The sequence below is a fragment of the Meleagris gallopavo genome, chromosome 2 (assembly GCF_905368555.1).
Source record: "Meleagris gallopavo chromosome 2, MGAL_WU_HG_1.1, whole genome shotgun sequence".
Lineage (NCBI taxonomy): Eukaryota > Metazoa > Chordata > Aves > Galliformes > Phasianidae > Meleagris > Meleagris gallopavo.
Genome location: NC_139405.1, coordinates 4,426,767 through 4,453,780, shown reverse-complemented (window position 1 = coordinate 4,453,780; position 27,014 = coordinate 4,426,767). Strand labels below are relative to the sequence as shown.

At 54.1% G+C, this 27,014-nt stretch overlaps 1 protein-coding gene across 1 annotated transcript; it reads right to left on the bottom strand.

Annotated features, from left to right (window-relative positions):
* Nucleotides 1–25,712, bottom strand: LOC100548686 (cullin-9-like). Its single transcript, XM_085218694.1, is given in 43 exon segments — nt 1–1,002; nt 1,951–2,042; nt 2,244–2,377; nt 2,731–2,848; nt 4,114–4,224; nt 4,710–4,784; nt 5,331–5,424; nt 5,833–5,996; nt 6,086–6,250; nt 7,581–7,721; nt 8,021–8,384; nt 8,463–8,722; nt 8,804–9,006; nt 9,419–9,536; nt 9,639–9,784; nt 9,872–10,037; nt 10,113–10,335; nt 10,477–10,625; nt 10,792–10,974; nt 11,051–11,181; nt 11,259–11,420; nt 11,489–11,622; nt 11,879–12,054; nt 12,134–12,229; nt 12,352–12,457; nt 12,597–12,768; nt 12,850–12,940; nt 13,021–13,248; nt 13,325–13,430; nt 13,510–13,744; nt 13,823–14,040; nt 14,118–14,296; nt 14,376–14,583; nt 14,722–14,914; nt 15,054–15,396; nt 15,567–15,757; nt 17,425–17,563; nt 21,071–21,291; nt 21,294–21,573; nt 21,902–22,056; nt 23,573–24,163; nt 25,277–25,340; nt 25,447–25,712. Coding segments are annotated over 41 exon segments (7,452 nt in total). The 5' UTR covers nt 24,150–24,163; nt 25,277–25,340; nt 25,447–25,712; the 3' UTR covers nt 1–797.
* Between the last annotated feature and the right edge of the window lie 1,302 nt (nt 25,713–27,014).

Below are 27,014 nucleotides of genomic sequence, written 5' to 3'. Positions count from 1 at the left end.
TTAGGAAAGAAAAACTTTTATAAAGAAATTTTTTTCAATCCTTGTTCTTCAGGGTTTTTTTGTTGTTTTTTTTTTTTTTTTTGTTTTTTTTTTTAAAGATAACATACATTTCAAGCATCCTCTGTGTATGTGTGTATTTTTTATAGATGTATGTACATGCATGCATTTATATGCTTAAATGCAGCCCTGCAAACCTGTGCCTATACTGGTAACAGCCCATCTTGTCCCATAGCAGAGAAGACAGCTCCAAGAACAAACAGTAAAAACAGTGTCCCCCTCAGATGGAGGAATGCACTGAGCCATGTCTGTCTGTGGCTCTGGAGGGAACCCCATCAGCTCCAGGCTCTGGCTTTGGCTTGAGTGTTAACACATTGCTTCACAATATTTCTATACACTGGCTAAATTATACAGTGTCATGTGAGGACATCTGCCACAGGACTTGAGGAGATCACTCCAAAGGACTAACCTCTTAACTCCTTTAACAGGTGCCACACAGTCCTCAACTTGGAACCAAGCTGTGACCTTCTAACTCAACTAGATGAATGTAAATAGGGTGGAAATAGAAACAAGAGATGTTTTTCTGGGAAGTGTGACCACAGTAACACAGCCCATCTATCCAGAGCAAGAGCTGTGCATATTAAAGGGGAGTTAAGGAGGAAGCAGCTCCCAAAGAATATGTCTCTTAATTCTGCCTGGGAGCTCCTCACTCTCTTTGAGGAAAGACACAAAGATAAACTGGTCACTGCAGCCTGGAGGCAGAGACCCAGGCTGGCAGCTCGGATGACAACAGTCCACCTCTAGTCATAGGCATCATCATCATCAAAGTAGGAGTCACAATCAAGGTTATCTGACTCATCATAAAACAGAAAGTTGTCTTCATCTAGGTCGTCGTCGTCATCATCATCATAGTCTTCCTGCCAGTGTGGTTCATACTCCTCATCTTCAACTTCACTGCCATCTTCATCTGTGTTGGGGGACTCGCATAAGATGGCACTTTTGGGCCTGGTGAAGAGAAGAATATCAGAGCAGCAACCGTGACCCAGCCCCACTACCCTTGTCCTTCCCACCTCCATCACCTCTGCAACCTCTGCCAAAGCTAAGTCTTAGGAATTCAGCAGCTATGCAGGTACGCCTAGAAAGTGGTGATTAAATGGCTTTATCCACGCACGCAGCACAGGGATGTGCCAGTAAGCCACCTCTGGACAGGCCAGCATACTGCAGTCAGCAGCTCTGAGTCTCAGCCTCCTTGGAAGAAATAAGAAACCCTGCCCTAAAACTGAGTCTCTCTTGGCCCATCTGTCATTTCTTCTTGCAATCCTCAGCATACCCTGTTTAGCTCCCAGAAACACAGCAGCTGTCCAAGGGTCTGGTCACAGTGGGACTGCAACTACCAGTTGTGTCCTTTGGTTTAAGCAGTGTATCATACAGAAGGGAACTTTGCTTTAAACTCATCACCTTTCAATCACACTTAACAACTTCCAGCTCAGTACTCCAGATGAGGGTCACAAGAAACCATTAATTTCACCTCTCAACACACTATTTTACAGCCGTGTCTTCTCCAGTCCCTTCCTAAAGCAAGTGCTAGGCCCTTGTATTTATCTCCAAGTGTGTTCTTTTTGTTGTTCTCATTCAGGTACCTCCTAGATCTCTAACACACTCCTGAAGAAAGAGCAGGTGACTCTATGCAAGAACCCAGGAGAGTCCAGGTAGAGCAACGCCCATAACTGGGTCTGCCAACAATGGAGCTTTCTCGACTATAGCCTAAGAGAACCCAGTGAAACCTCCACTACACAACTGTTACTTACCTTCTCATTTCAAACCACAATACAGGACACAAGAAATCAATATGTTTTATTAACTATTATGCATTTCAGGGAGGACAGGGGAAAACTGGACATGAGTGCTTCTGCACTCACCACCTTTCCTTGTTACCCTGTGAAGAAAACTCACCCTAAAGAGGCAGGGGACGAAGAAGGCACATTTGAGAGTTTCACCTTAGTCTGAGCAGGATCTGCCAAAGCCTCAAGCCCAATACGGAAATCCTGCCAGCATGGAAAAACAGCCAGAAGAGAGAGACAACATGTAATGTGAGGTTACTTTGTACTGCAAACCCCTTCCCACTACCCACACGTACTCACAGCACCTCACAGTCTGTAACCTCAGCTAATCAAGCCCTTTTCTAGGCTGGCCAAAATCAAACTAGATCAGAGCAAGACAAGCCACCTTGATCCCAGGGACTTCACCTGTGTGGAATGCCAGAGAATTGCAAAGAGACGCTCCTTGATCCGATGCACCAACTCCAAACCAGTACTGAAATGCTCTGCTTTCAGAAGCCGAAGAGAAGAAGCCAGGTCCTGGAACCGCAGCAGGGTTTCCTCTACAATTCGAGATAAAAAAAATCACACTGCTCCCCATGCTCTGAAGCAGAAAACAAGTCTCTGAGCTCATTATCAAGCCAGTCACAGCTACTTAGATTCCTTGTGCAAATTCATTCCTCCTTCAGAAGGAAGCATATTGCTTATTACTGCATCAAACTGTGCTAGCAGCCAAATTACTTCAATAGACCTCCTCCAAATGACATTGAGAAGTCAGAAACATGCTGGGAGATGTGACCAGATATCTGCTGGGTGCTGGTGTGTATGCTATTGCCCACGCACTACAGAGCTATCACCCTTTGAACCACATATCAGAAACTGCTAGTCAGTACTTTGGAGAGACTGTGGGGCTTACCTAGAAGGATCTGCAGAGCATTTGTGTGAAGCTCTAGGCTCTCAGTCTGCTGTTCCACAATATCGACGCTTTCTGTGTCCTGGTTATAATAGCTGTACACACAGGAGTAGGCCAGCACCTGGAGCAGTACAGACCATGCTGTTAAGCATTCTGCTTCAGTGTGGGCAAGGAAAGAAGGAGAGCAGCACCAAATTCTTCCAATCCTCAGTATCAATGGCTGAGAGAAGTCTGGCACATTTCTGGTCTGTTGTAACAGCCCAGTAAACCATTCTGCCAAGTGACAGCAGAGCCAGGCCACCTAGACATGCTCATAAAATTTAAATTGAAAATGAAAGTGTCATTATTTTGAATTTAAATACCAGATTGCTCCCAACTCACAAAACATCACAAGAACACAGATTGCAAATGCCTAACAAGTGTGACTGACCAACAGGGAAAACAATCAGTGCACAGAACCTCGCCATTGCTGGGCAGCCTGGGTTGAACTCACACGGCACTGAACATAGAGAACTGAAGCCAAGGGAAAACAAATATGGTGCTACTCAGCCCCAAGAGCCCAAGATGAAATTTCAAGAACTGACATGCTTCTGTTAAGGATGATTGACTGCTAAAAGCCATCCAGGTACCCAGCAAGAACAAGACCACTGTTTCTATTTAAAGAAAGGAGGCCAGAAATGCCAGCAGCAGCAGGAAACAATGATGTGTACCCTAGCAAACATAGGGATTGCCATACTGAGAAGACAAAACAGGGCAGATTCTCTTGTTCCAAATGTTTCTCAAAATCAGATCTGTCCGTACAAAGAAGGTATGCATGGTAAAGGCAATTCCCACATCCTCCCCAGGTTTCAGGGGAAAGAAAACATTGCAGGTCTATCCTACTACAGGTTTGCTGCACAGATCCAGTGGCTGCACTACAAATCCTTCATAACACAGCCAGCAGGGCACCTAAGTCAGTGCACCTAAAATACCTACAGCTCATCATGCAGTGAAGAAAGAAAAATCATGACCATCAAGAGGGACTTCCTAAATGTATCAGTATCTGGAGAGTTCTCAATAAGTGCCCACCACTAGGGCATTTCAAATCAGAGTGAACCAAATCAACTCTAAGACTAACTCTAGACTAGCTCTAACACCTGTGCTGATTCCAAGGTGTAAACTTCAGCTGTTTCTTATGATCCAGCTGTGAGAAGCACTGCAGAGGGAGCTCAGCTCAGAAAGGTGAATATGAGCCTTTCTTCTTTTCTGATGCTACTGCTCCTCTTGAGGTATTTCTGCCTCCCCTTGTTAGATTACAGCATCTTGTTACTAATGGCATCTTGTTACTTTAAGAAAGGCATAACACACTTAAAAAAAATAAAGCCTAAACTTGTTATCCAGTCTTACCTTCCGTGCCTGTTCCAGCACTTTGCAGGCATGGAGAACAAAGGTCAAAGTCCTAATTTTTGGTATCTCACTCATGGAAGAAACCTTGTTCCTCAGACTCACAGCAAATTCCTGCAATAACCACAGGAGAGAAAAAAGTCAGTTTCAAGCTCCACAAGATCAAAAAAAAACCCAGCACCTTTCACAGAAAATTGCTGCACACTCTAGAGCACCAAACCAGAAAATGCAAGCAGCAGGAGAGCAACCCAACTGCATCCAACTACAGCATCTCTACTGTGCTACAGCTTTAATCTTTCACAGCAACTCAGCTCTAGGCAGAGTTCAGCCTTCAGAACTCTTTGCCACTGCTTTCAACTACTGCATCAGTCTGAGCAGGTGAGACACCACAAGTTAGGTGCTGTGTTTCCTCAGACTTGACAGAAAAAAGCAGGCCAAGAACTATCCCTTATGCCAGATCAAGGGTGCCAGAACCAGTCATCCTCACTAAGACCTGAAGCCTGTTTCTAAGCTTCAAGTGAAATGCATTGAGACACAACTGAAAGTCACCAGGGCTGAGGCAACAAAGCTTCTGCAAATAAAAAAAAAGGAGGCCTTACCCTCGCACGATGATGAAAGGTGCATCTCTCATTGTAATCCTGAAAACGCTTCTCCTGCCAAGCTGCTTTACTCACCTGAAAAGACAGGTAGAAGTAACCTGTAACAACTTCCCACAGGTGCCAGTATTGCCTGGAAATGGCTACCACAGATATAGGCATTGACAATACTGTCAGTATCAGTGGCGAGTGCTTGATGTTGAGCCCACAGAAAAGGGCAGAAGTAGAGATCACAAAATCAAAGAATCGCAGGAGCTGGGGAAGAGAACTCAAGAAATCCTCGAGTCCAACTCCCTGCTAAAGCAGTTCCCTACAACAGGTCACACAGGTAGGCATCCAGATGGGTCTTGAATATCTCCACAGACGGAGAGTCCACCACCTCTCTGGGCAGCCTGTTCCAATGCTCTGTCACCCCTACCATATAGAAGTTCTACCACACGTTAGTACAGAACTTCCTATGTCAAATATTAGGCCACTGCTCCTTGTCCAATCACTACACACCACCGAGAAGAGCCTGGTCTCATCCATTTGCCTCCCACCTTCCTTTAGATCTTCAGCCTCTGCTGAGAGGCCAGGTATACCTGAACACGAGCACAAACCACTGGGACAGAGCAAATTACTTACCATAACAGAGCAGTTGTAATAATCCTTATGAGTTGGCCTCCAGGGCTTGAGGCAACGCCAGCAGAAGCCATGATTACACTTGGCACACGTCATACTGCATGGATGGACAAGAACAATGGGAATCATTCAGTCCTAAAAGCTGCCTGAAAACAGTTACTCCCAGTGCTCCCCTAGGCCACAGGGCTGAAGCATGCAGTCCAGTCACTCTCATTCTCTCATTACTAAGCATTTCCCTGCAGGTATTTTTTGAAGTTCTGCTGGAAGTAAATGATGCTTTTTAAAAAAGAAAAAAAAAAACTATCATGTCTCCAGTACCAAACGAGGAAAAGAGGCAGCACAATCTCAAAGTACCACCTAATTGAGAAGGGTAAACTAAGAAGTCTGCAGTTTAGAGTGAGATCTACAGGAAACCTCATCTCTTCCTTCAGTAACACAGCACAGTGGAGCTAACTGTGTCTTTGCATGTTCCTGTACTAAGTACCAAATAAGAATGGATACTCACTGCAGACACCCCTCATCTTTCTCTATCTGAGCTTGGCAATTTGGACAGTGCTTTGAAATGAGTTTAGCCAGATGCTTGCTTTGGGCTTCACTTGTCATTCCCTCATAGTAGCCATCGTCATCCACCCACTGAGACATGTGGCTGCAGCTAGCAGGATAATGGGCCTGAAAGGGAGAGACAGTCAACCACACAAAAACAGAAAGGTAAGTGCCAAACCCAGGGCAGCAAAGCCTGCAATTCAGTTCAGCCTCACCTCTGGGAAGTTGCAGTTGAAACAAGATATCCAGGAGCACTTGGAACAGGCTGCCTCATAACCAAGTCCATCCTTAAGAAGGATCTGATCACAGCCCTGAGGGTTGGTGCACCATGTCAGGTTGGAACAACATTCCACATAGCATCTGAGAAGGGCTTTTTCATACTGTAAGGAGAAGCCAGAGAGGAGACATAAGGCAGAGAATCTGGATGGCTAGGCCTTACACCTGGAGTCTGGAACCTCTGGGCTCTACACCCACCTTAACAACTGCTTGCAACAGAAAAGCACTGAGCTAGTTTGGTATTTTGTACCCTTTGTGTCTTTACCCCATGCCTCATCTCATATCAGGACATTATTTTATCAGCTAAGATCAGCTAATCAGATCAGCTAAGAACTGGAAAGCACCTCTGGGGATAAAAACTCTTGTATCAGCAAGAGTGCAGGGAGCAGGCAAGAGAGGGGATTTCTCACAGCTATTGTTACTGCTGTCACAAGTGGACACTAGCAACTGTTTGGGCTTCCAAGTACAAGACAGACGTTAACAGAATAGAAGTGCAGTCCACAGGCCACCAAAACAGTCAGACACTAGAGCATGAGATGTATGAGAGGACACTGAGAGAGCTGGGTTTGCTCAGCCTGGAGAGAAGGCAGCACAGGGGCCTCTTATCACTGCCAAGAGCTACCTAAATGGAAGATGCAAAAGACTGAACCTGGAGCAGTATGTTTTAACATCAGTGTTAAAACTATTAGATCTTCACTCAACAAGCTGGCTATTTTGAGCACAGAGTTGGGCGATACTATTGCAACCTAAATTATTCTATGACTCTGTACGTGTGGCTCTGTGTTAAGGTATTAAAGCTCCAGCCATCCCACTGCTGAGCAGGAAAGGAGACAGACAACATTTCAGTGAGAGCATCTAAGCAACTTTTTAAAACTGGCAGTAAAAACAGTAAAATAGTCATAGCTATAGGATATAAAATCCTGCTCTGAGACAAGTGGGACCACAATATTTAAAAAACCACTAAGAATTCAGTGCCCACATACATGCAGTAATCTGCCAAATAGTTCTTAAACAAAAGATATAAAGGATACACTGAATAAAATGGTTTTATATACCCTTGCCCATTTTGGTTGCTAGCTTGCAGGGCTAAAGTGATATGATGAGAGCACTCACTGTGACTACTGTTCATTTCTCTATCTAACAGTTCACACAGGATTCTGTTTTGTTTCTGTTTTCTGATTGTTGCAGTCATGCAACAGCCACAACTGCCACTAGGTGGGGAAGGGATTCAGCTCTAAACTGAATCAAAGTAACTAAAAACTGAAAGAAGAAAGGGGAAAAAAAAGTAACACCTGCATCAGAACAAGCAGCTCCTGCTGCTTCTGATGACTGCGTAAACCAGTCTTAAATACATGATGGAGAAAAGTAGCAGCAAGATTATCTGCTTGCAATGACCGAAATGGATACCCAGTAACCACCTCTTCTACACCTCACCTTGGCAATAACCTCCTTGGAGGAAACAATGGAACAGATGAATGCTGTGGTCGGCTGTGCACAGCACTCAGAGATGGGACAGGTGCAGTTGAGGACCATGTTCTGTTCAATGCGAGTTGTGAGATACTCATTCCAACAAGGCTGTGAAAATATAGGAGAGATCAGAGCTAGACAGGAGCTATGCACTTGGGTCATGTGAAGGAGAAATCCCAGCCCAGGAGCCCACCTCACCCAGCTGAGGCTACATGGAACCATCACTAAATACGCAAAAGCACAACAATGGGAACAGACTAATTCTAAGCTGAAGGATCACAACAAACAAGGAAGCTAACAAGTATGAGCTCTGTGAAAATCACTCGATAACTTCGGAGAAGGAACAGCTGTTTCTAGACAGCAGCAATCCCTGCCAAATTACAGGAGCTAAAGACTCTGATATTCACCTTGCAGCAGTAATGCATGCAGCAGAGGGTGGGTGGCTTCTCAGTGGGACACAGCTGGTTCACACAGACTGGGCAGTGGGTTCCTGGGCTTGGAGGGCGCTGGGCATTTTCCACCTGGAGCCCCGAGGAGATGAGCAGAGATTCATGGTCCTCTACATAACACTGGATCAGAAAATCCACATTCCACCTGCAGTGCATTAGGAGGTGTCGAGCAACATCCTCTGGGATGCTCAAGGTATCCTGGACCTGTTGTACTGTCTGGTTCATGAGCAGCTTTGCTTCCTCCAGACTAAGTGTGTGCCCCATTGGCACTTGCAGCACTGCCAGCAGAAACTCCTCTGATCTTTCTATGCTAGGATTCAACCTAAAATGGAATAATGTGTCACATTCGTACAACATGGAGATGCACAACACCCTAACAGCAGGTGACATGCATCCCTACCAATTCAGGCAGTCTGTGCTATTCTCATCCAAAGAAGATTCTGGAGATCTTCTGTGGAAAACCATCTGTGCCTGGCCTCCAAGAGGTGATGTGCGTTCAGCAGAGACGTACTCCAGGACATGAGGCCTCTCATCCTGGCGCCGGAGGTAGCCCTGGTTTAGCAGGTGCAGGACACAGGACAGCACGTCCACACTGTGACAACAGAAGCTCAGGAACTGCAGGCCTGGCCCCAGCTCTCCCTTCTCACAGGCATCGATCACCTGCAACAGCACAAGAACGCATCACTCTTCACTCATCACCCAGCAGCCCCTCTCTGCCCCCCAAACCTTTAGCCTCCATACCTTAAACACCAGGTTGTCGATGTGCAGCTGCTTTTCCGCCTTGAGGATGCGGGTGATGAGGCAGCAGAGAACATTCCTTTTCCTCTCCAAGGCACTGCTCTCAGCCCTCTCTGCCCGCAGGTACCTCTGCCGGGGCAGCAGCCTCAGCTGGCGGCCAGAGGCATGGGCCAGGGCCGCCCGGTTCAGCCGCAGGGCACCTGGAGCTGCACCCGGCCGACGGTCAGCCAGGCCCCGAGCTGGTCCCTGAAGGAGCCCCACGAGGCCTGTGTGGCTGCTGGAGCCAACCTGGGGCCTCCCGCTGCTGCATCTGCAGCTCTCACCCTGATCCCAGTCCCCCCAACAAACCCTCAAGTCCATCATGTTCACACAATACTCAACACCATGCAAAGACCTCACACCCAACACCAACCAACCACAGAGATTGGGCCCGCACACAACATTCCCAAACCTCAGTCTCGGCTTCCAGCTTCCTTGCCCTAACCTCACGCTCAGACCCAGGTGTCAGCAGCCAGATGTACCCAGCCCATTAATTACATCCCAAACTCCCACTTCCCCACCTAGCACCACAAGGAGCCAGGCCAGCGCTGCCCCAGGGATACCCAGCCCCACACTCACCCCCCTGCGTGCAGCTCTGCACCAGGATGCCATCACCGTGGGTCAGCGGGGCCAGGGCCTGGTGCACCAGCTCGGCAGGGAGCCCCGTCGCCTGCAGCAGGGCCTCCACCGCCACCTCCTGCAGAGGGACGGAGAGCGATGACCAGGCAAGAACACCACTGGAAGCCCCCCAGAAGGCAGCACCAGCCACGTTCCTCCCGGCCCCAGCCTCGGCTCTTACCTCAGCGCTGTTGAAGTGCAGCAGGATGTACATCTGCAGCGTGGACACGTGGAGGACGCAGTCTGCGAAGCGCAGCTCAGCACGGCCCAGCCACGTCCACTGCAGCCGCTGGGGCCTCGCGCACACCCAGTCCGGCCGGCTCTGGCCTGCCAGGGCAGCATCAGCCTCGCAGGCGCTCCCGGTGCCCCCGCACCGCCGGCTGAGAGCCCCGACCCCACGGCCGCCGCACTCACTGTGCCGCCAGAAGGCCGCGAATTCATCCAGCGGGGAGCTCAGCGCCGCCGGGAAGAACCTCCGGGGCTCCTCCATGTAGCACGGCGGGGACACGGGCCAGCAGCGCGGGGACAGCACCAGCACCTCCACCTCCGGTGTATCTGCCGCAGGGGCCTCCCCTGGAGCCTGGGGACGGAGGGCGGCTCAGGAAGGGCCCGGGACTCCACCAGAGCCCCCGGCCCCCATCCCTCCAACCCTCACCTCAGCCTCGGTGCTCTCTGCGCCCAGGCCGCGCTCCAGCAGCCGCCGGTCCCGCTCCTGCAGCCGGAAGAGGCGGAAGTGCCGCCGCAGCTCCTCCGACTCCGCCAGGTCGCCCAGCATCTCCTGGGGGAAGCGGCGGGGGAAGCACGGCCCCATCTGCTCCACCACAGCCCCTTCCAGCCAGGAGGGCCCCTGCGCCAGCAGCCGGTCCCCCAGGTACAGCCTGCCGAGCCGCGGGTCAGGGCCGCCTCAGCCCCGCGGCCGCCGGCCCCGCCACAACCAGGACGGGCCCCCGCAGGGCCACGGAGCCCCGGGGCCCAGCAGCCCTTCCCTCCCCAGGGTGCAGCAGGGGCAGCGCACTCACCGGTAGAAGTGCTCGAAGGTGTGGGCAAACTCCAGGCCGCCGAAGACGACAAAGGGCTCCAGGATCTGTTGCAGCTGCCCCATACTGCCCACAGCCCCGTGCAGCTCCTGCACCTTCTTATCCAGGTAGCGGGCGAACCGCTCGCTCACCTGCGCAGGGACGGGGATGGCCGTGTGGGCACGGGGCGGCCACAGCGGGGACGGGGCACGGGCAGGAGCCCCGGGGCACTCAGAAGGGGACACGGGTGACCCGGCCCAGGAGGGAGCGCAGCTGGGCACGGGCACCGGCGAGGGCCACGCCGGGCCCCGGACTCACGTGCAGGGCGGTCAGGAAGGAGAGCTGCAGCAGAGCCCCGGCAAAGCCCTGGCCCAGGGCTGCCACGAAGGCGGCCCGCTGCCCGAACAGCTCCTCCGTGGCCCCGCGCAGGCGCCGGTACAGCGCGCAGTACCGCTCCACGACGGCCGGTGCCTGCCCCGACGTCTCCAGGAACCGCTGCACCTGCGGGCACGGCCGAGGGGTGAGCTGCAGCGGGACCGACGCAGGCCCGGCCAGCACCCACCGCCCCGCACCCTACCTGCTGCTGCACCACGCCACGCCAGCACCGCACCACGTCCCACAGGCCGCCACACTTCACTGCCGCTGCCGCCACTGCCGCCGCCGCCGCCGCCCGGGCTGGCGTCTCCTCGTTCCTGCCCTCCTTCCCGCCTGCCAAGGCACGGCCGAGGCTCAGCCCCGCACGCCGCCCCTCGCCTGGCCCCGCACCAACGCGGCCCCGCGCTCACCGGCCGCTGCCGCCTCCTCCGGCTCCGCGCCGCCCGGGCCCACGTGCACCAGGAGCTGCGTCAGGCGCCGCACGCAGGAACCGAAGGCGTCGCCGCGGGACTGCTCTGCGCTCCCCACGTACTCGCCCAGCAGCCAGGCCAGAGGGCTGATGCCGCTGGCGTCTGCCGGGACGCAGAGACTCAGGGGAAGCCTCGGGCGCTGCGGGGAGGGCCCGGGAGGACGGCGGTACCTGGGCCGGTGATGCTCTGCACCACGGGGGTCACCAGGGCCTCCCAGCACGTCCTGCCCAGGGCTCGGGCCGCCTCATTATCCGGAAGGAAGCGGTCGGCGAAGTCTTGCTCGTGCCGTAATGCCCGGTTCAGCCTGAAACGGCGAGGGGGCGGCACGGCATGGCACCAAACGCCCACCGACTGCACGCGGAACCGCCTCGCCACTCCAGGGGGCGATGGCGATGGCGATCGCTCCCCGCCCTGCCCCTCACCAGGCGGGGGACTGCTGCAGCCCCACTCCTCCCAGGGTAGGACTCGGCCTCTGCCCCACGGTCCCCTCTCGGGCTGCCAGCACCACCCCTGCTGCCTCGGGACCCAGGGACAGACAGCACAGCCCACGCACCACTCACTTGCCAAAGAGCTGCAGCAGCTGCCCCCGATCCTGGTGGATCTCCTGGCACCACACGTGCGCCCGAGCACTGCAGAAGAGGAACGTGCGCCGGCACAGCTGCTCCTTGAAGATGGGCCAGAAGGTGGGCTTGGGCCCCAGCACCTCGATGCCACGCACGCGCGTGTCGATGCCGCCCTGCGGAAAAACACAACCCTGAGCTCTGGGTGCATCCCTGACGCCCACTGCCATGCCCCGGGCTGGCTGCAGCTCCCACCTGCTGGCACCGCTTCACCCGGATCTGGATGACGGGCCAGAAGCGCGTCATGTTCTCCAGCAGCACCACCCTGCTGGCCGAGGGCAGGACGGTCACCTGCGGGCACACGGCAGCTCTCAGCGTGGGCAGTCAGAGCAGCCACCCTCACACTCCCGGTCAGCCCTTGTGCAGCCACGGCCGGGATCACCTCGCGGCCCAGCAGCACTGGTGCAACTCACAGCGTTCAGCTCCGTACGGACGTCGGCGGGGCTGTCCCCTCCCAGCACCACCACGCGGGCCGGCATGTAGCTCGAGTCCTCGCTGGCCACCAGCATGCTCATCTCCCTGCGGCGAGGCAAACACAGTGCTGCCCCGCAGCCCCCACTCACGTCCAGCAACCCGAGCAGGGGGCCACAGGGACAGCACGCGTGGAGCCCCGCACCCATCTCCTCCCCGCACCCATCTCCTCCCCGCACAGCCCTACCTGACCACCACCCCGCACTGCATGTGGATGGTGATGTAGTGGGAGCCGGTGCTGCCGTTCGACTCCCAGTAGGTCTTGGGGTTCCTGTCCGTCAGCTTGCTGGCACGGTGTGGGTTGGAGGAGACCTGCACCTTCTCCCAGCACTTGTCCTCCTTCACCTCCACGCTGGAGCCTGCAGGGAGAGCACACACAGCCTCCAGCTGTTGCTGGGACACACACCGGCACGAGGCCCGGCTCCCACTCCCGCGCTCACCTCGGCACAGGTTGCGCAGAAAGACGTCAAAGAAGGGGACGCTGATGGGCCGCTGGCTGCGGCGGTGCTCCTCAATCTGCCCCAGCACCACCTGGGGATGGGGACAGGGCCACGCCGTCAGCGGGGCCGCATCCTTCTCCCCAAGCCGGGTAGCTTGGACACCCAGCCCACCTGGATGCAGCCGGCCAAGATGCTGCCCGTCAACTTCCTGTAGAGCGCGGCGTGCCTCTCGCAGTCGCTCACCAGCTCTAGCAGGGCCGGTGCCAGCGGTAGGGCCGGGCCGTGCTTGTCCAGGGCTTTGGCCACAGTCTCACGGGCGCCCGCACGGCACATCCCCACGGCGCAGTCCTTGCTGGCGGTAGCCAGGCGGTGCAAGAAGCCCACCGCCTCCTGTGCCACCTGCGGGAACACGGTCCTGAGCCGGCGGCACGCAGCACAGCCCTTCCTGCCCCCGGGAGCACTGGGGCCCTCTCACCTCACAGTCGCCGCTGTGGGCGCTCAGGAAGGACAGGCACGGCTCCACGCACTCATGCCAGGGCAGCGCGTCCTCCCGGTAACCGTCCAGGAACGCGCTCAAGATTCTGCACAACAGATGGGGCCGCTCAGGCTGGGGCACGAGGCGGCCCTGCTCTGGGCTCCCACACTCCGACCGAGCCCCACCTGAGGATCCGCAGCCCCACGGCCTTCTCCACCCCCGGCAGCTCGAGGCTGCGCAGCAGCGGACGGAAGCACCGGCGCTCCTGCAGCTGCCGGGATGCCTCACCCGCAGGAATGGCGGCCACGCCGCAGAGCTGCCGTTCCAGGGCCACCACCACGTCCTCGGGCAGCGCGCCGTCCCACAGGCCGCCTGCGGGCACCCGTGCCTCCCTCGCCTCCAGTAGCAGGACCTCGGAACCTGTGGGACAGGCAGCACAGTTGGGATCATCAGCCCCTGCCTGCGGGGCCATGGCACGGAGGGCCTCCCGTGCAGTACCTGGCATCTCAGGGCTGCGAGGCAGCTGGTGCTCCGCCAGGCGGTTGATGACGCCCAGGGCCAGCATGGCGTTGGGGCAGCCAGCATCCTGCCCGGCCCGCCAGCAGCTCTGTAGCACTACAGGTAGGTCACAGCCCACCAGCTGCTCCGCCAGGCCTCGGTGCCCATCCACCAGCATCCTCACCACCAGCAGCCCGTTCTGCACGCCCGAGGAGCCCCTGCGGGGATGCAGCCATGTGGGCGCCTTCCTCCCCAGGTGCAGAGCTCCCCAGGACCCGCCCAGCCCCGTCCCTACCCTGGCATGCCCTGCATGGCACGGATGGCAGCGGGGATGGCAGCCAGCAGGCCAGGTGAGCCCTCGCCGCAGGCAGAACCGATGCTGGCAAAGATCTCCCGCATCATCTGCGCGTCGGCGTGGCTCAGCAGCGACGGCTTCCTGCCGGCACCTCCGGCTCCCACCAGCACCTTCAGGGCCTGCGTGGCCCACAGCGGCTCAGTGGCGGTGGGCACCAAAGCGGGCCGCACCAACCCCCGAGCTCCCGCACGCACTCACCGCCAGGCCGGCCTGCTGCACCAGGGCCGAGGCCGCGTGCTGCCGCATGCAGGCCAGCACCGCCCGCACACCTCCCTCTGTGGCAAAGGGCACGCACCAGTCACACCTCTCCATCAGCAGGGCCACCAGCCGCAGCACCAGTGCTGCCGGGCACGACTCGGCCTCCTCAGCACCCAGCAGCTCCACCACCGCCTTCACCAGCTTCTCCCTGTGCGGCCAAGGACACCTCAGCAGGGACCCCCAGAGCCGCCTACACCTGCCCACGCGGCCCCACCGCACTCGGATCGCCCCGTGCGAGCCCACCTGCGGCACAGAGACGCGAGAGCCGCCCCTCTCAGCCCCGCACCTGGTCCCCGGCCCGCCCTGGGCCTTGCTGCAGTGCTGCTCCTGCTCCGGGGCCTCCTCCAGCACCTTCACCACGTGCCGCAGTCCGGCCACGCGCAGCTCCGCCTCGCAGTCACCACGCAGGATCGCGTCCACCACGCGCCACACCTCGGCCAGGCAGCCGCCCTCGCAGCCGCCCTCGCAGCCACCCCACGCTGCAGGAGGGAGGGAGGCTGCGACATCCCCAGCAGCACCCGCGGCAGCTCCCAGAGATGGGCCCACGGCCCTGGCACCGCCGGCCTCCTCCCCCAGGCCGCCTCCCGCGCCCGCAGCCTCCCTCCATCGGGCCCTCACCTTCGCTCCGCTCCGCCGCCTGCGGGAAGCGCAGCCCTTCCCTCTCCAGGAGCTCACGGAACAGCTGGGAATCCGACCTGAGAGTCGTGGCTGCGGAAAGCTCTTCCTTCGCCACCTCGGCCGGCACAGCTCCGGGGTCATCACCTTCTGAGCACACCGTGGCACTGCCCCCGCCGCGCTGCTCGGCCGCACTCCCTGCCAGGTACTTGGCGTAGACACGGGAGCCGTGCAGCTCGCTCTGAGCGCTGCCCCGAAGCCGCTTCTCCAGGTCCTGCAGCACCTTCTGGGCCAGCTCCGCAGGGACCGGCAGCTGCAGCAGGGCGTCCTCGGCCGGCTCCGACAGCTGCGTGGATGGGGATACGTCAACCCGCACGGACACACGATGGACCCCACGCCCCTGAGACGGCCCGGGCCCAACCAGACACAGGTGCTGCGCCGGCACAGAGCCCCACATCCTTCCCCAGCACCGTGTGCCCACTCCCTTAGGCTTCCCCGTGCCGCTCTGGCCCATACCTGCTCAGTGTGCTCCTGCTGGATGAGTCGGATGATCTCCTCCTGCTCCCGCACTTCCAGCTTCTTCACAAAGAAGAGCAGCTCCCACCACTCAGCGCGGCTCAGGGTCGCTGCAGCTCTGCTCGGCTGCTCCCCCAGGTAAGGCAGTGAGTACAGTCCCCCCGGGGGCTTGGAGAAAAGCGGCTGTGCAGCTGCAGGACAGCAGAGAGAGGAAAGGCACCATCAGCCGTGCCAGCTTCCCCAGCAGAGCCATCCTTTGCTGCACAGCCCTCACTCCCACAGCAGGAGCTTGTTAGGACCTCCCTGATCTCATCCCAGTCAAGGACAGGGAGGTGATAAGAGGGCAGCAAGAGGCAGGGAGTGTGCTGGAAGCAGAGCCCTGGAGTGGGGCAGGTAGGGACTACAGTCTTCTCTGAAGTCTCTTGGGGCTGCAGAGCAGAGCCCATGGACCACAAGGCTTACTGTTCTGCCAAACTGCTCTCACAGGGCCTGTGCCAGGACATGGCTCAGTCTGCAGCCAGGAGAGCTGGCCTGAGGTGCTCAATGGTCAGTAAGTAAGAAGAGAATTCTGCCTAGAGTTTCTATCTTTTCCCAACGCCTCTTGCTGGAAAACAAGGGAAGTACTCATAGGCAAAAGCAAAGGGAGACTGCACATCTATCAAGCTCCTTTTCGCAAATTCATTCAAAATCAAGAGAGGGAGACAACATTTGTTATTAGCCTAGATTTTTACTGGGTCATTCAGAAAAACTGAACCACACTTAATAACTGCTAAGCAACCATTTGCAGCTCTCTGCAAAAGCAAGTTAGGAGACATTCACTTCTTCAAGACTCAATAGAAGAGGGTCAAACAAGCCAAGAAGCTACAAGCAACTATATGCACGGCTGACTGCCAAGAATTAGCCAGCAAAAGCAGATTTATTCAAGTGTCAAGACCCAAAGCAGAACGCACCTAATTTTTCACTTCAATTTCTGTATAGGATATGGTGAGTGCACACAGCTTTACACGGAACTGACATAAAGCACATACTTCTACCAAAACTTGAGTTATGGAGGAAAAAAATTTAACCAACTTCATTTTAATTCAGCCAGTTCAAACTGACATGCAGCTAGCTAATCTTTCGTTACATGAGTCAGAAGTCAATAAAGTAGCCATCTTTTCCACTGGCAATAAGAATGTTTTAGAAGTGGATCACTAGCTGCTGCTCTCATGTATATCATCTCTTGCAGCAGTTAAATCCTGACCAAACGATCAGGGGCTTGATGAAAGAGTTACTTCATCAAGTACCCTAGACAGAGTCATATCAGATGCTGAGCAAAGAGGGGGTACTTGAAGTATAGATCCTCCCTTTTATCCTCACCTAGAGCGAGGACTACATCAAAGGATCCCAATCCCAGGAGATTCTGCAGATGTCTTTTGAAATAAGTGCATTTCACACTCATCTTTCACAAAGCTGAGTGGCATGAAGTTAAACATGAAGTTGACGTGTTAATGCTTTTAAAAGTCTGTATCTCTTATTTAAGTGGATATGAAGGTCTCTAAGGCAGACTCACCTGTGAGAGTCTACACTCTTATTTTGGCAGTTTGTTTAGCTAATTCTAACATGTATTTTTGAGAGAGTTTAAATCAAATTTTATACTCTTTATTGTATTGTGACAGAAGTCTAGGATTCAAAAATACTACAAGCAGCTACATGTGACTACTTAAAGAGCTCTGCACAATCAAGCTGATAAAGCCTGCTAAATTCAGCCTACTAAAGAAAAACACACCTAGCCATATAAAGTTCACCACTGAAAAACATGCCATAGCAGAATCAAAAAGAGATGATACAGACACACACAAGCAGTGCAAAACCTCACCTTTGTCTAGATTAAAGCTTTCTACCAGATTACACTCTTTCTCCTGACCACCAGGATCATCCCGCTCCTCTCCAAAGCCAATAATCTCCAACATGTGCCAATGCATCCAGCAGGTCTGACCTGTTGACTGCCACAAAACCTAGGGGTGAAACAGATCAGGCGGTCAGATTTGCTCACTCATTCATGTTCGTTCTGCTGCTGAGAAGTCAAAAAGTTCAGATGCTGAGAGACTTCAAGAAAGCCCCAGATGGAAGGAAACTGAGTTAAGCAATACACACAGCAGCACTTAGCCTTCAAGAATCCCTGACCCAAACCGGCAATACATCATACATAATCTCAAAGGAGTCATGTAATGAGTCATATAAAGACTTATAGGACAAGAAATGATGGCAAAACTACACAACACTGCATCCAGAATTTGGAAAGGTAAAGAAAGCAATAGAAATCAAAGCAAAGGAGAGGAGAAATGAGAGACTCGTGAGAGGGTGGCCCCAATGAAAAATGCACATAAGTTTGCATTTGGCACACAGAAGGCTGACAAGACAGGTAAGCTGGTAATACAGAGCAAGTATGAGACACAAGACAAAAAGTTTCTAAGAAGAACAGAGATATAAATCAAGTTTCCCTTCAGTAAGAGAATGATGGCAAAAGGTCCAAGACAGCAACTTAGAAATGACATTACAAAGATGATTTTGAGATGCCTGATCCCTGATATCTCCCCGTGGAAAGAAAAATCCTCAGAGAGTTTGAATCAAAATCTTCTCACTTAACTCTGGGAGCCTGCTGCAGACACACACATAGGTACGAGCATACAGAGCAGGATAAAGATGGACATCCTCAAAGGCTGCACCACTGCAAGATGTCAACTTCCTAGAGACTGGTGGGCAAGCAACACTTATAGGGGCAGAAATCACGGACATGAAAATGTAAACACCAAAAAACGTCTTCGCTGAATGTTGATTACCTTTCAGATCTAGTTTTGCCAGTAATGCAAGCCTTTCAAAAGGCCTTAAATGAATATAAAGCAATTGCAAAAACAAACAAACCAACCAACTCAAAATAAGCAACTGGAGGTTCATTCCGCTTGATCAGATAGAAAAATAAACAAAAGGAGGAACTCATGGGCCAAATGGACTAACTGCACTGGAAGTCACCTCAGTTCAACATAAATAAGTGAATAAAGATCTCTCTGAAAGATATTTCCTTTGGATATCTCCTTATGGATGGCGCAGTTAAAGGCATTACGGAGCAAAAAGTTAACCATCCCCTTTAAAATAAAACAAGATGCAAAGCACTTATTGCATAGAGGAGACTCACAATGAAAAAATCATCTCTGCATGGTCCAAAACTAAGGATGTGTTTTGCTGGAATATATGAAAAGAGAAAGCAAATCAATAGGAGGAAGAGGGACACAAATCTGGAAGGTGATGCAACTGAAAGAGAAGCAAGATGCCAAGTAATCTGCCAGAAGGCGCAGCTGGGAACTGGGAAAGATTGCTGTTATTCAGAGATGTTCTCAAGTGATCAATGAACCCTAAAGACAGTGCTTACTGAATCACAGAATCACCAAGGTTGGAAAAGACCTCCAAGATCATCCAGTCCAACCGTCCACCTACCACCAATATTTCCCACTAAATCACATCCCTCACTACAACACCTCAAGGTTTCTTGAACACAAGAAATTGTTTCTTGAACACACGATTTGAGGGAAAAAATGGTTTAAAAAAATAAAAATCATCAGAACAGCTCCAGTGCTTTGACTTCAGCAGTACATAAAATTTTAAAGCATATTTTAGTGGAAAAAATAACTAAAGGTGTTGAAGATAAATAACAAATTTGAAGTAACACGTAAACCTGTGTCAACTTTCAGCTCGACAGGTTGACACACATTCATTTTCTTTAGTGAAATAACTGATTTTATAGATTAAAAGCTCAATTTCAATTGTAAACTTCAGAAAAGCACAGAGCACCAGATGGGAAATTATTAAACCAGAGAAGAAAGTGATTAAGTAGAGGATCTGGGCAAGAAATCTGAAGCCAGGATCTTAGGAGTATGAGGGGGAAAAAACAGAACTGGAAAACAGCACAAAGATGGGCAAGCCAACTGGCACAGCACAAACTGCCCTAGCAGTTATGCTCTCCCTGTACAGGCATGTGCTCATAATATCCACTACCACACCAGCAGATAAGGCTGCCAGCATCCCACCACCACAATTCTGAGCATTTTAAGCTGGCTGGTTAAGCTGCAGCTGCAAGAAGTACTCCAAAACCAAGAGGCAGTTGATGAGCTTGGAGTAATCAGAGTTAGTTGCCAAAAAGGATTTAGTGTGTAACAAAAAGTGATGGTCTTTAAATGTGCCGAAGGTAATTTCACATTCTCTGCCTTTCCTCTGGAAGGATTAGGAGAAAGCTTTGCTTACAGCAAGAGAGATTTGGAACGAGCATTAGAAAGTCATGCATTTCTACAAATATCACTGAGGTTTTTTGATTGATTTTTGAATATCAGTTATGTGCAAACTGGCCCCTTTGCAGAACACCTGTTATCTGCAGAAATCAACTGGAAGTAAGAAAGCCTCTAAGCACAGGCTGAAGAGGTACAGCCGTGACCAATTACAGCAGCTTCAAACTATCTCCACAACCAAACCACGCATTGGAGCCAGGAATCAGACACGATGATCCTTATGGGTCCTTCCAGCTTGGGATATTCTGTGATCCTGATTTACACAATGCTGGACTGAGTAGAGGGCAGAAGCAGATACAGCCCTCTAACTGTGGATGAAGCTAAAGCTAAAGCTTGATTTATAAGAAGTGATTGCAATTCTAGCTGCAGTGTTTGGCAGGCTCAAAGACTTGGCGAAAGCACCAGAATGGTAGACAATGTGCAGAGATAACCACATGTAGAACTGGAGTGGTGCACAAAGCCCATCAGCTCCCCGCCTCATTGTCACAACAGCCCTCACTGAACTTAACTTAAGGCTCCAGGACAGAAGTCTAAAGAAAGAAGTCCAAGCTGGAGCAAACAAGCTGGAGTAAACAACTCCCAGTGCCCACTCAAATGCTCTTCCAGCCCTAAGCCTGACTCTAGGCCCAGCTGTTCCAGCATTGACTTACCCACACAACATTTGCGGGATGTTCTGGGGATGGCTAGAGCTGAACGCCTATAGATAGGCCTTCTGCTCTTCCTACAGTACTGAGGCCTTTTCCCTGATCTCTGATACAAGCTCATCAATTCTACTGCAACAGTGCAGCACTAACAGCTTTATTTTTTTATACCAAATTCTTAAGGTCCACTCACCCAAAGGGCATTTCTAAAGGCACAAGGCATTCAAGTAGCTCTTGCTGTGTCCAGCTAACCAGTTCCCAAACTACCCCCAAGATGTAAGCAGGGAAAACAACTGTTCCAGGATACAGCCACCTCTACAGAAGCTGAGAAACCTTAGCAGGACAGATCATACTCAACAGGAAAGCTATTTCAGAACTGTCACTTTCTGCTCTGAAAGGTGACTTCTTTGATAGGACAGATTTAGCCCAAATCACAGTATACCTATAGTCCAGCCTCAAACATATGAAGATACCATTAAGAAATCACCAGTCACCTATTACTCCCCTCTGCCACCCAGCCAGACTTCTTCCACTAGCGACCTACCTGTGCTGTGTGCATCTTATAACTGCCCTGAAGAAACTTGCCTTCATCCCCAGCTCTAATGTCACCACAGTCCTCCAGCATGCGCACCCACATGCCGCGCACAAGGTGTGCCTTCAAATACTCCACATAGTCACTCCAGTCAGCAAAGTCTGATGGGGTCAGGAAGGCACAATTTTGCTTTTTCTGGCAACCATGGTTAGAAGAGAGCACAGGCATGGGTTAGCAATGCAGGCTGGGGTTTTAGGCTGGAAGATGGAGCGGGTGGTGCGAGGCTTCGTCTCCTGCTGGGATGGCGACTCCGGCTTGTGGCTGTGGTCCCAGCCCATCACGTGCACCAGCTCCAAGATGAGGTTTGCCATAGCCATGCTGAACTCAAACTCCTGCTTTACACGGCTGCTCTTCTGCCGCTCCTCGCTCTGCTCCTCGTCGCTGTTGAGCTTGTCCAGGAGAGAAGTGACGCACAGGTAGCGCTTCACCAGGGCGAACAGCTGCTTCCCGGGGATCTGCAACAGGCAGGGCTGTCAGACTGCAGCTGGCCAAGCACCTCACTCCCTCACCAGCTCATTCACAGCTCTGCAATGGCTGCGGACCAGCGGGCAGCAACACAGCTCCCCTCAGCCCACCCTGCCCACAGACAGGCTCTCCTCCTGCTTCCTCACTGCACCTCGGCCTCGAGACAGGCCCAGATCCTGCGCCAGCCCTTGTATTACCAGGTCCTGCTCAGCTGCCTACTGTCAACCACCCTTCTTTCCCAAACAAGCAGGACACCAGCCAGCTCTAGGCCCTACTCTCATTCCTGCCCATTCCAGAACTGTCAGGCCTTGCCACTACCTGGGGGAGATGAATGCCCTCAAAGGACACACAGTGCTCTTCAGAGGACATCGTCTCAGCAAACAGCTCCAGCAAGGTGTAACGGCCATCAAAGTCCATGTGCTGCTCGATGCCATCCTGCTGGCTCAGAGACAGAAGGATATAGGTCCGACTCCCTGTAACAACAGAAACCATTCGAGCTCGCTAAAGAGCACTCTTACATCATCCTCCTTGCATCAGACAGACTTCGGAAGGCTAGAAACTGTTTTGCTGCTCAGTGCCCTGGTTAGTATTTTTATTTATTATCTGGACAAGGGGATTGAATGCACACTTAGTAAGTTTGCATATGACAGTAAGTTGTGAGAAAGTGTTGATCTTCCTGAGGGCAGTGGGGACCTACGTCTGGATAGACTGGATCAATGGGCAGAGGCCAATTGTATGAGCTACAACAAGACCAAGCGCCAGGTGCTTTACTTCGGTCACACAAGCCCCACGCAGCGCTGCAGCCTTGGGGCGGTGGCTGGCAAGCTGTGCGGACATAAAGGCTGCAGGGCTGTTAGCTGACAGCTGGCTGAACGTGAGCCAGCAGTGTGCCCAGGTGGCCAAGAAGGCCAACGGCACCCCGGCTTGTGTCAGCGGGAGTGTGGCCAGTAGCAGCAGGAGGTGACCATCCCTCTGCACCGGTGAGGCTGCACCTCGAGTGCTGCGCTCAGTGCTGGGCCCTCACTGCAAGAAAGACACCGAGGGCCTGCAGCGTGTCCAGAGAAGGGCAGCAGAGCTAGGAGGGGTCTGGGGCATAAATGTGATGGGGAGCGGCTGAGGGAACCGGGGATGGTCAGTCTGGAGGAGGCTCAGGGGAGACCTCGTGGCTCTCTGCAATGACCTGGAAGGAGGCTGTGTGAGGCGGGGTCGGCCTCTGCTCCCAGGGAACGGCTGTAGAACAAGAGGGGATGGCCTCACATTGTGCCAGCAGAGGTTCGGGTTGGCTGCTAGGAAACATTTATTCTCTGAAAGAACAATGAGGCAGTGGCATAGGCTGTCCAGGAAGGTGGTAGGGTCACCATCCCTAGAGGTGCTCAAGAAACAGGAAGATGTGTTACTGAGGGACATGGTCAGCGGGCACGGTGGGGATGGGTTGGCAGTTGGACTGGATGATCATTTAGTAGCCTTTTCCACTTTTTGATTCTGTGGTTCTATGATCTGCAGTCTGTCCTTTGAATTAAATTGATGACATTTTGCTCTGCCAAGTAACACCACATTTCTGCATCTCAAGGGCTGTCTGGATTCCCCCAAACCAGCAATCCCAAACTACTGACTCCAAAGCAGATGTCCAGGAAACAGTAAGGGTCACATTTTAACCCCAGTCTGCTCCCCATGGGTCCCACAGCAGTGTGAACTCAGCACCAGGACAGGACAAGCCAGACGACTCTTGTGGGACACCACATGCCAGATGGACACACCACCACTTCTGATGGCCCACAGCACCCCACCGGCTGCGCCCAACACATCGGGCACCTCCGAGCCACGGCAGCTCCTCTCTGACGAGAGCCTCGGGCAGGATCAGCCTCTGTTCAGCGGGGCCCGAGGAGAGGCTCCACGCCGACGACGGCAGAGAGCCAACGGCCCCGCGAGGCCCCGCTCCCCGAGCCCCCGCCCTACCGAAGGACCGGCGCCCTCGGCGGCAGCCCCCACCTGCGTCGTGCGAAGCCAGAGCCCTCAGCATCTCGCCGGCGCCGCGGCAGATCGCCTTCTCCTCGTGGCACAGCATCTCCGTCAGCAGCTCGAGGGCTCCCGTCTCCTTGAAGGCGCCCGCCAGCGCGCCGATGCCGGCGTACGCGCTCAGCACGCGGACGGTGTGGAGGACGGAGGACGCGGGGGTCCCGCCGCCGCCCAGCTGCCGGCCGGCTCGCCGCACCAGGCTCCCGACGTCGGCCTTCATCTCCAGCAGCGAGGCCTCGTCCGGCGCCGCGGGCGGCGGGCCGGGCGCCCTCTCCTCCTCCGCCCGCTCCCCCCCGCCCAGCAGCGCCGGGCAGCCGGCGCGGACCTCCTCCGCCGACAGCCACACGGCCACGCTCTCCGAGCGGAGCCCCGCGGAGGAGCCGCCGCCGCCGCCCGCCGCCCGCTCCTCCGCGCCGACCACGCGCCACCGCACCAGGTACTCCGGGGCGCCGTCGGGGCCGCGCCGCTGCCGCAGCAGCTCCTGCGGGTAGGCCTGCAGCTGGGGGCCCAGCTGCACCAGCAGCCCGCCCTCGCGCCTCTCGTTCACCATGCTGCCGGACGGCGCTGCGGAAACAAAGGGAGCAGGTTAGCATCTCTGAGCTACGTGCAGGGAAGCCGCGAGCCTGCACCTCGGTTCCTCACCGGTCGAAGCCGCCAAGGTGCAAGTTTTAAATTTTGAGATTCTGAACCCCGAATAAAGCTCTGAAGGAAACCCTATCTTGCAGTTTATGATCTCACTTCAAGACGATGAGCCTATTTCTTGTACCAGCCCTGTCCCCAGAATTACTGGTACATGCAGAAAGCAGCTCTCCTCACAAAATCCCCAAGGGAAAACAGTCTTGTTCAGGCCCTCTCGGAAGACAGAACATGATGTAATGTCTGATCTAGGGGGTGGCAACCCTGCCCGTGACAGGGCATTGGAACTAGATGATCCTTAAGATCCCTTCCAACCCAAGCCATTGTACGACTCCATGGCAGAAAATAAAAACTGGAGAGCTGTGCCCTGTTTCCACCCCTGACCACAACACGACCCTGCAGAAGTCAGTGCTTCTGCACTTCTGCTTTTGGACTTGTTATTCAGTGTCTTTGTCTGAGCACAGACTACAAGGTCATGCAGAGCTCAAGGCTTCAGGCAGATGCTGCCTCTCGCTGTGGCTTTTGAACCAACAGGAATCACCAGTCCTTGAGGAAAATAACCAGCTGTTTCTCAGCTCATGCTCATCACTATCTAAAAGCCACTCAGTATTTCCCAGTCACTATTTCCTCTTCTTGGGTATAAATTTGCCTTTAAAACATTTAGTTGCTAGGCAGACCCACCAGCTCTGCTGCCTGGTTGTTCTACAGATCTCTGAGCTACATAAAAGGAGTCACAACACTTTACTATCATCCAGGCAAAGAAGAGCACAAAGCAATTTGCTATTTAAGACCGAGTGCCAGCAATCAATTAGCCAAGTAGAGGACCGACTTCATCACTGCAGAGGAAGCTGGATCAGCCTGATAAGAACAGAGGGTTCTCACAGAGCCCAGGCAGGTTGTGCTGGGAATGCAGAAATGGGCTCTCTTGGGTCACTGACATGTACAGGCATGAGAGCGGTGAAGCAGCACCCTGTACAGCTGATGGTCACACACATCATCCTTGAAAATAAATATATTATATATATATATATATGTATATACCTTCAGTTGCGCTTTCCTGGCAGGTTGCAGCAATCCAGCGGCGCCCAGCTGATGCCCTTGCGGTCTCCCCGTAACAAAGGGCCGAGTTACCCTCCCGTGTGCCGCACGGCACGCCTCCCCACGAGCCGAACGGCTCTTCTTCCCGCACGGCGCACACAGGCACTCCGTACCCACAGGTTCACGTCACCGCGCCGCACACGCTTCCCTCGCTCGCCCCTGCCCTCTACGGAGCAGCCGCGACGCCTCCAGGCCGCTCCGCTCACCCCGCGGCCTAGCTCCGCCTCCGAGCCTCCCCGCTCGCCTCCGCCCGCCGCTCCAACTCCGGGCCCGGCCCCGCGGCCGGCCGACAGCACGGGGCCGGACCAGAGCCGCCGCCGCCGCGCCCGCTTCCGCGTCCGGCCCCGCGAGGCGCCTGCGCGCTGCCGCCGGGCGGGGCGGGGATGGCGCCGCCTGCAGCCGGGCCCGGGCCTGCGCCTGGCGGGTCTGTGCGGGAGCGGCGCTCGGGGCTGGCAGCGGAGAGTCTGTGCGGTAAAGGCCCAGCGAGGGAAGGGCGGGTTCACCTTTCTCCGCCTGCTGCCAATGCTGTGCCTAGAAAGGCCGGCGTAGCGTTAGCCTTCCTTGCAGCCAGGGCGCGGTGCTGGCTCCTGGTCAGCTTGGATCCACCAGATCCCCCGGTCTTTCTCTGCCCAGCAGCCAGACCGCAGCATGTGCCGGCACTTGGGGTTGCTCCTCCCCAGAGGCAGGAGTTTGCGCTTGTCGAACTTCATTTCTACAGCCTACCCGAGTTCCCCTGTTTGGAAGCACAACACCATTCCTGCCAGTATTGTCACGCGCCGCGTTACCCACACCATTAGTGAAGATACTGACCAGACCAGACCCGGTCTCGCCCCTTGGGTTCACTGTTGCTAGCCTCCAATTAGATTTTTGCCACTGATCGCTGCCCTCTGGCCTTTCAGTTTGCTTCACCATCTGCCTATCCAGCCCATACATCAAGAGGATCTCGTGGGAGATAGGATCAAAAGCCTTACTGAAGACCAGGTGGTCAATATACTGCTCTGTCCTCACCTACCAAGCTAACCACTTTACCACAGAAGTGTTTCAAGTTGGTCATTACTTCCTCTTTTTGAATCCATGCTGATGACTCCCAAGCACCTTCTTGTCTACCACATAGTATCCCGTACAAGTTGCTCCATCGTCTTCTCAGTGATCAACACTAATCTTCTTGGCCTGTAATTCCTCCAGTCCTCGTTCTTGAAGACAACCTTTGGGCACTTCTCTCACTCACCAGCTCAGGCTGCCCAGGGCCCAACCAACCTGGCCTTGGGCACCTCCAGGGATGGGGCACCCACAGCTCTCCAGGAAATCTGTTCCATCATCTCACTGCCTTGTGAGTAAACAATGACCTCCTAACACCTAACCTCAATCTCCCCTCTTTAAAGCCATTTTCCCTTGTCCTACCACTATTAGACAGTGTAAAAAGGTGCTCTCCCGTCCTACTTATAAGGTCTCAAGTAGTGGAAGGCTGGAATGAGGTCTCCTTGCAGCCTTCTCTTCTCCAGGCTGAACAAGCCCACCTCCCTCAGCCTTTCTACATAGCAGAGGTGCTTCAGCCCTCTGAGCATCTTTGCGCCATGCTCTGGACCCACTCCAACAGCTCCATGTCCTTCTTGTGCCAGGGAGTTCAGGCCTGGACACAGTGCTCCAAGTGGGGCTTCATGAGGGCAGAGCAGAGGAGGAC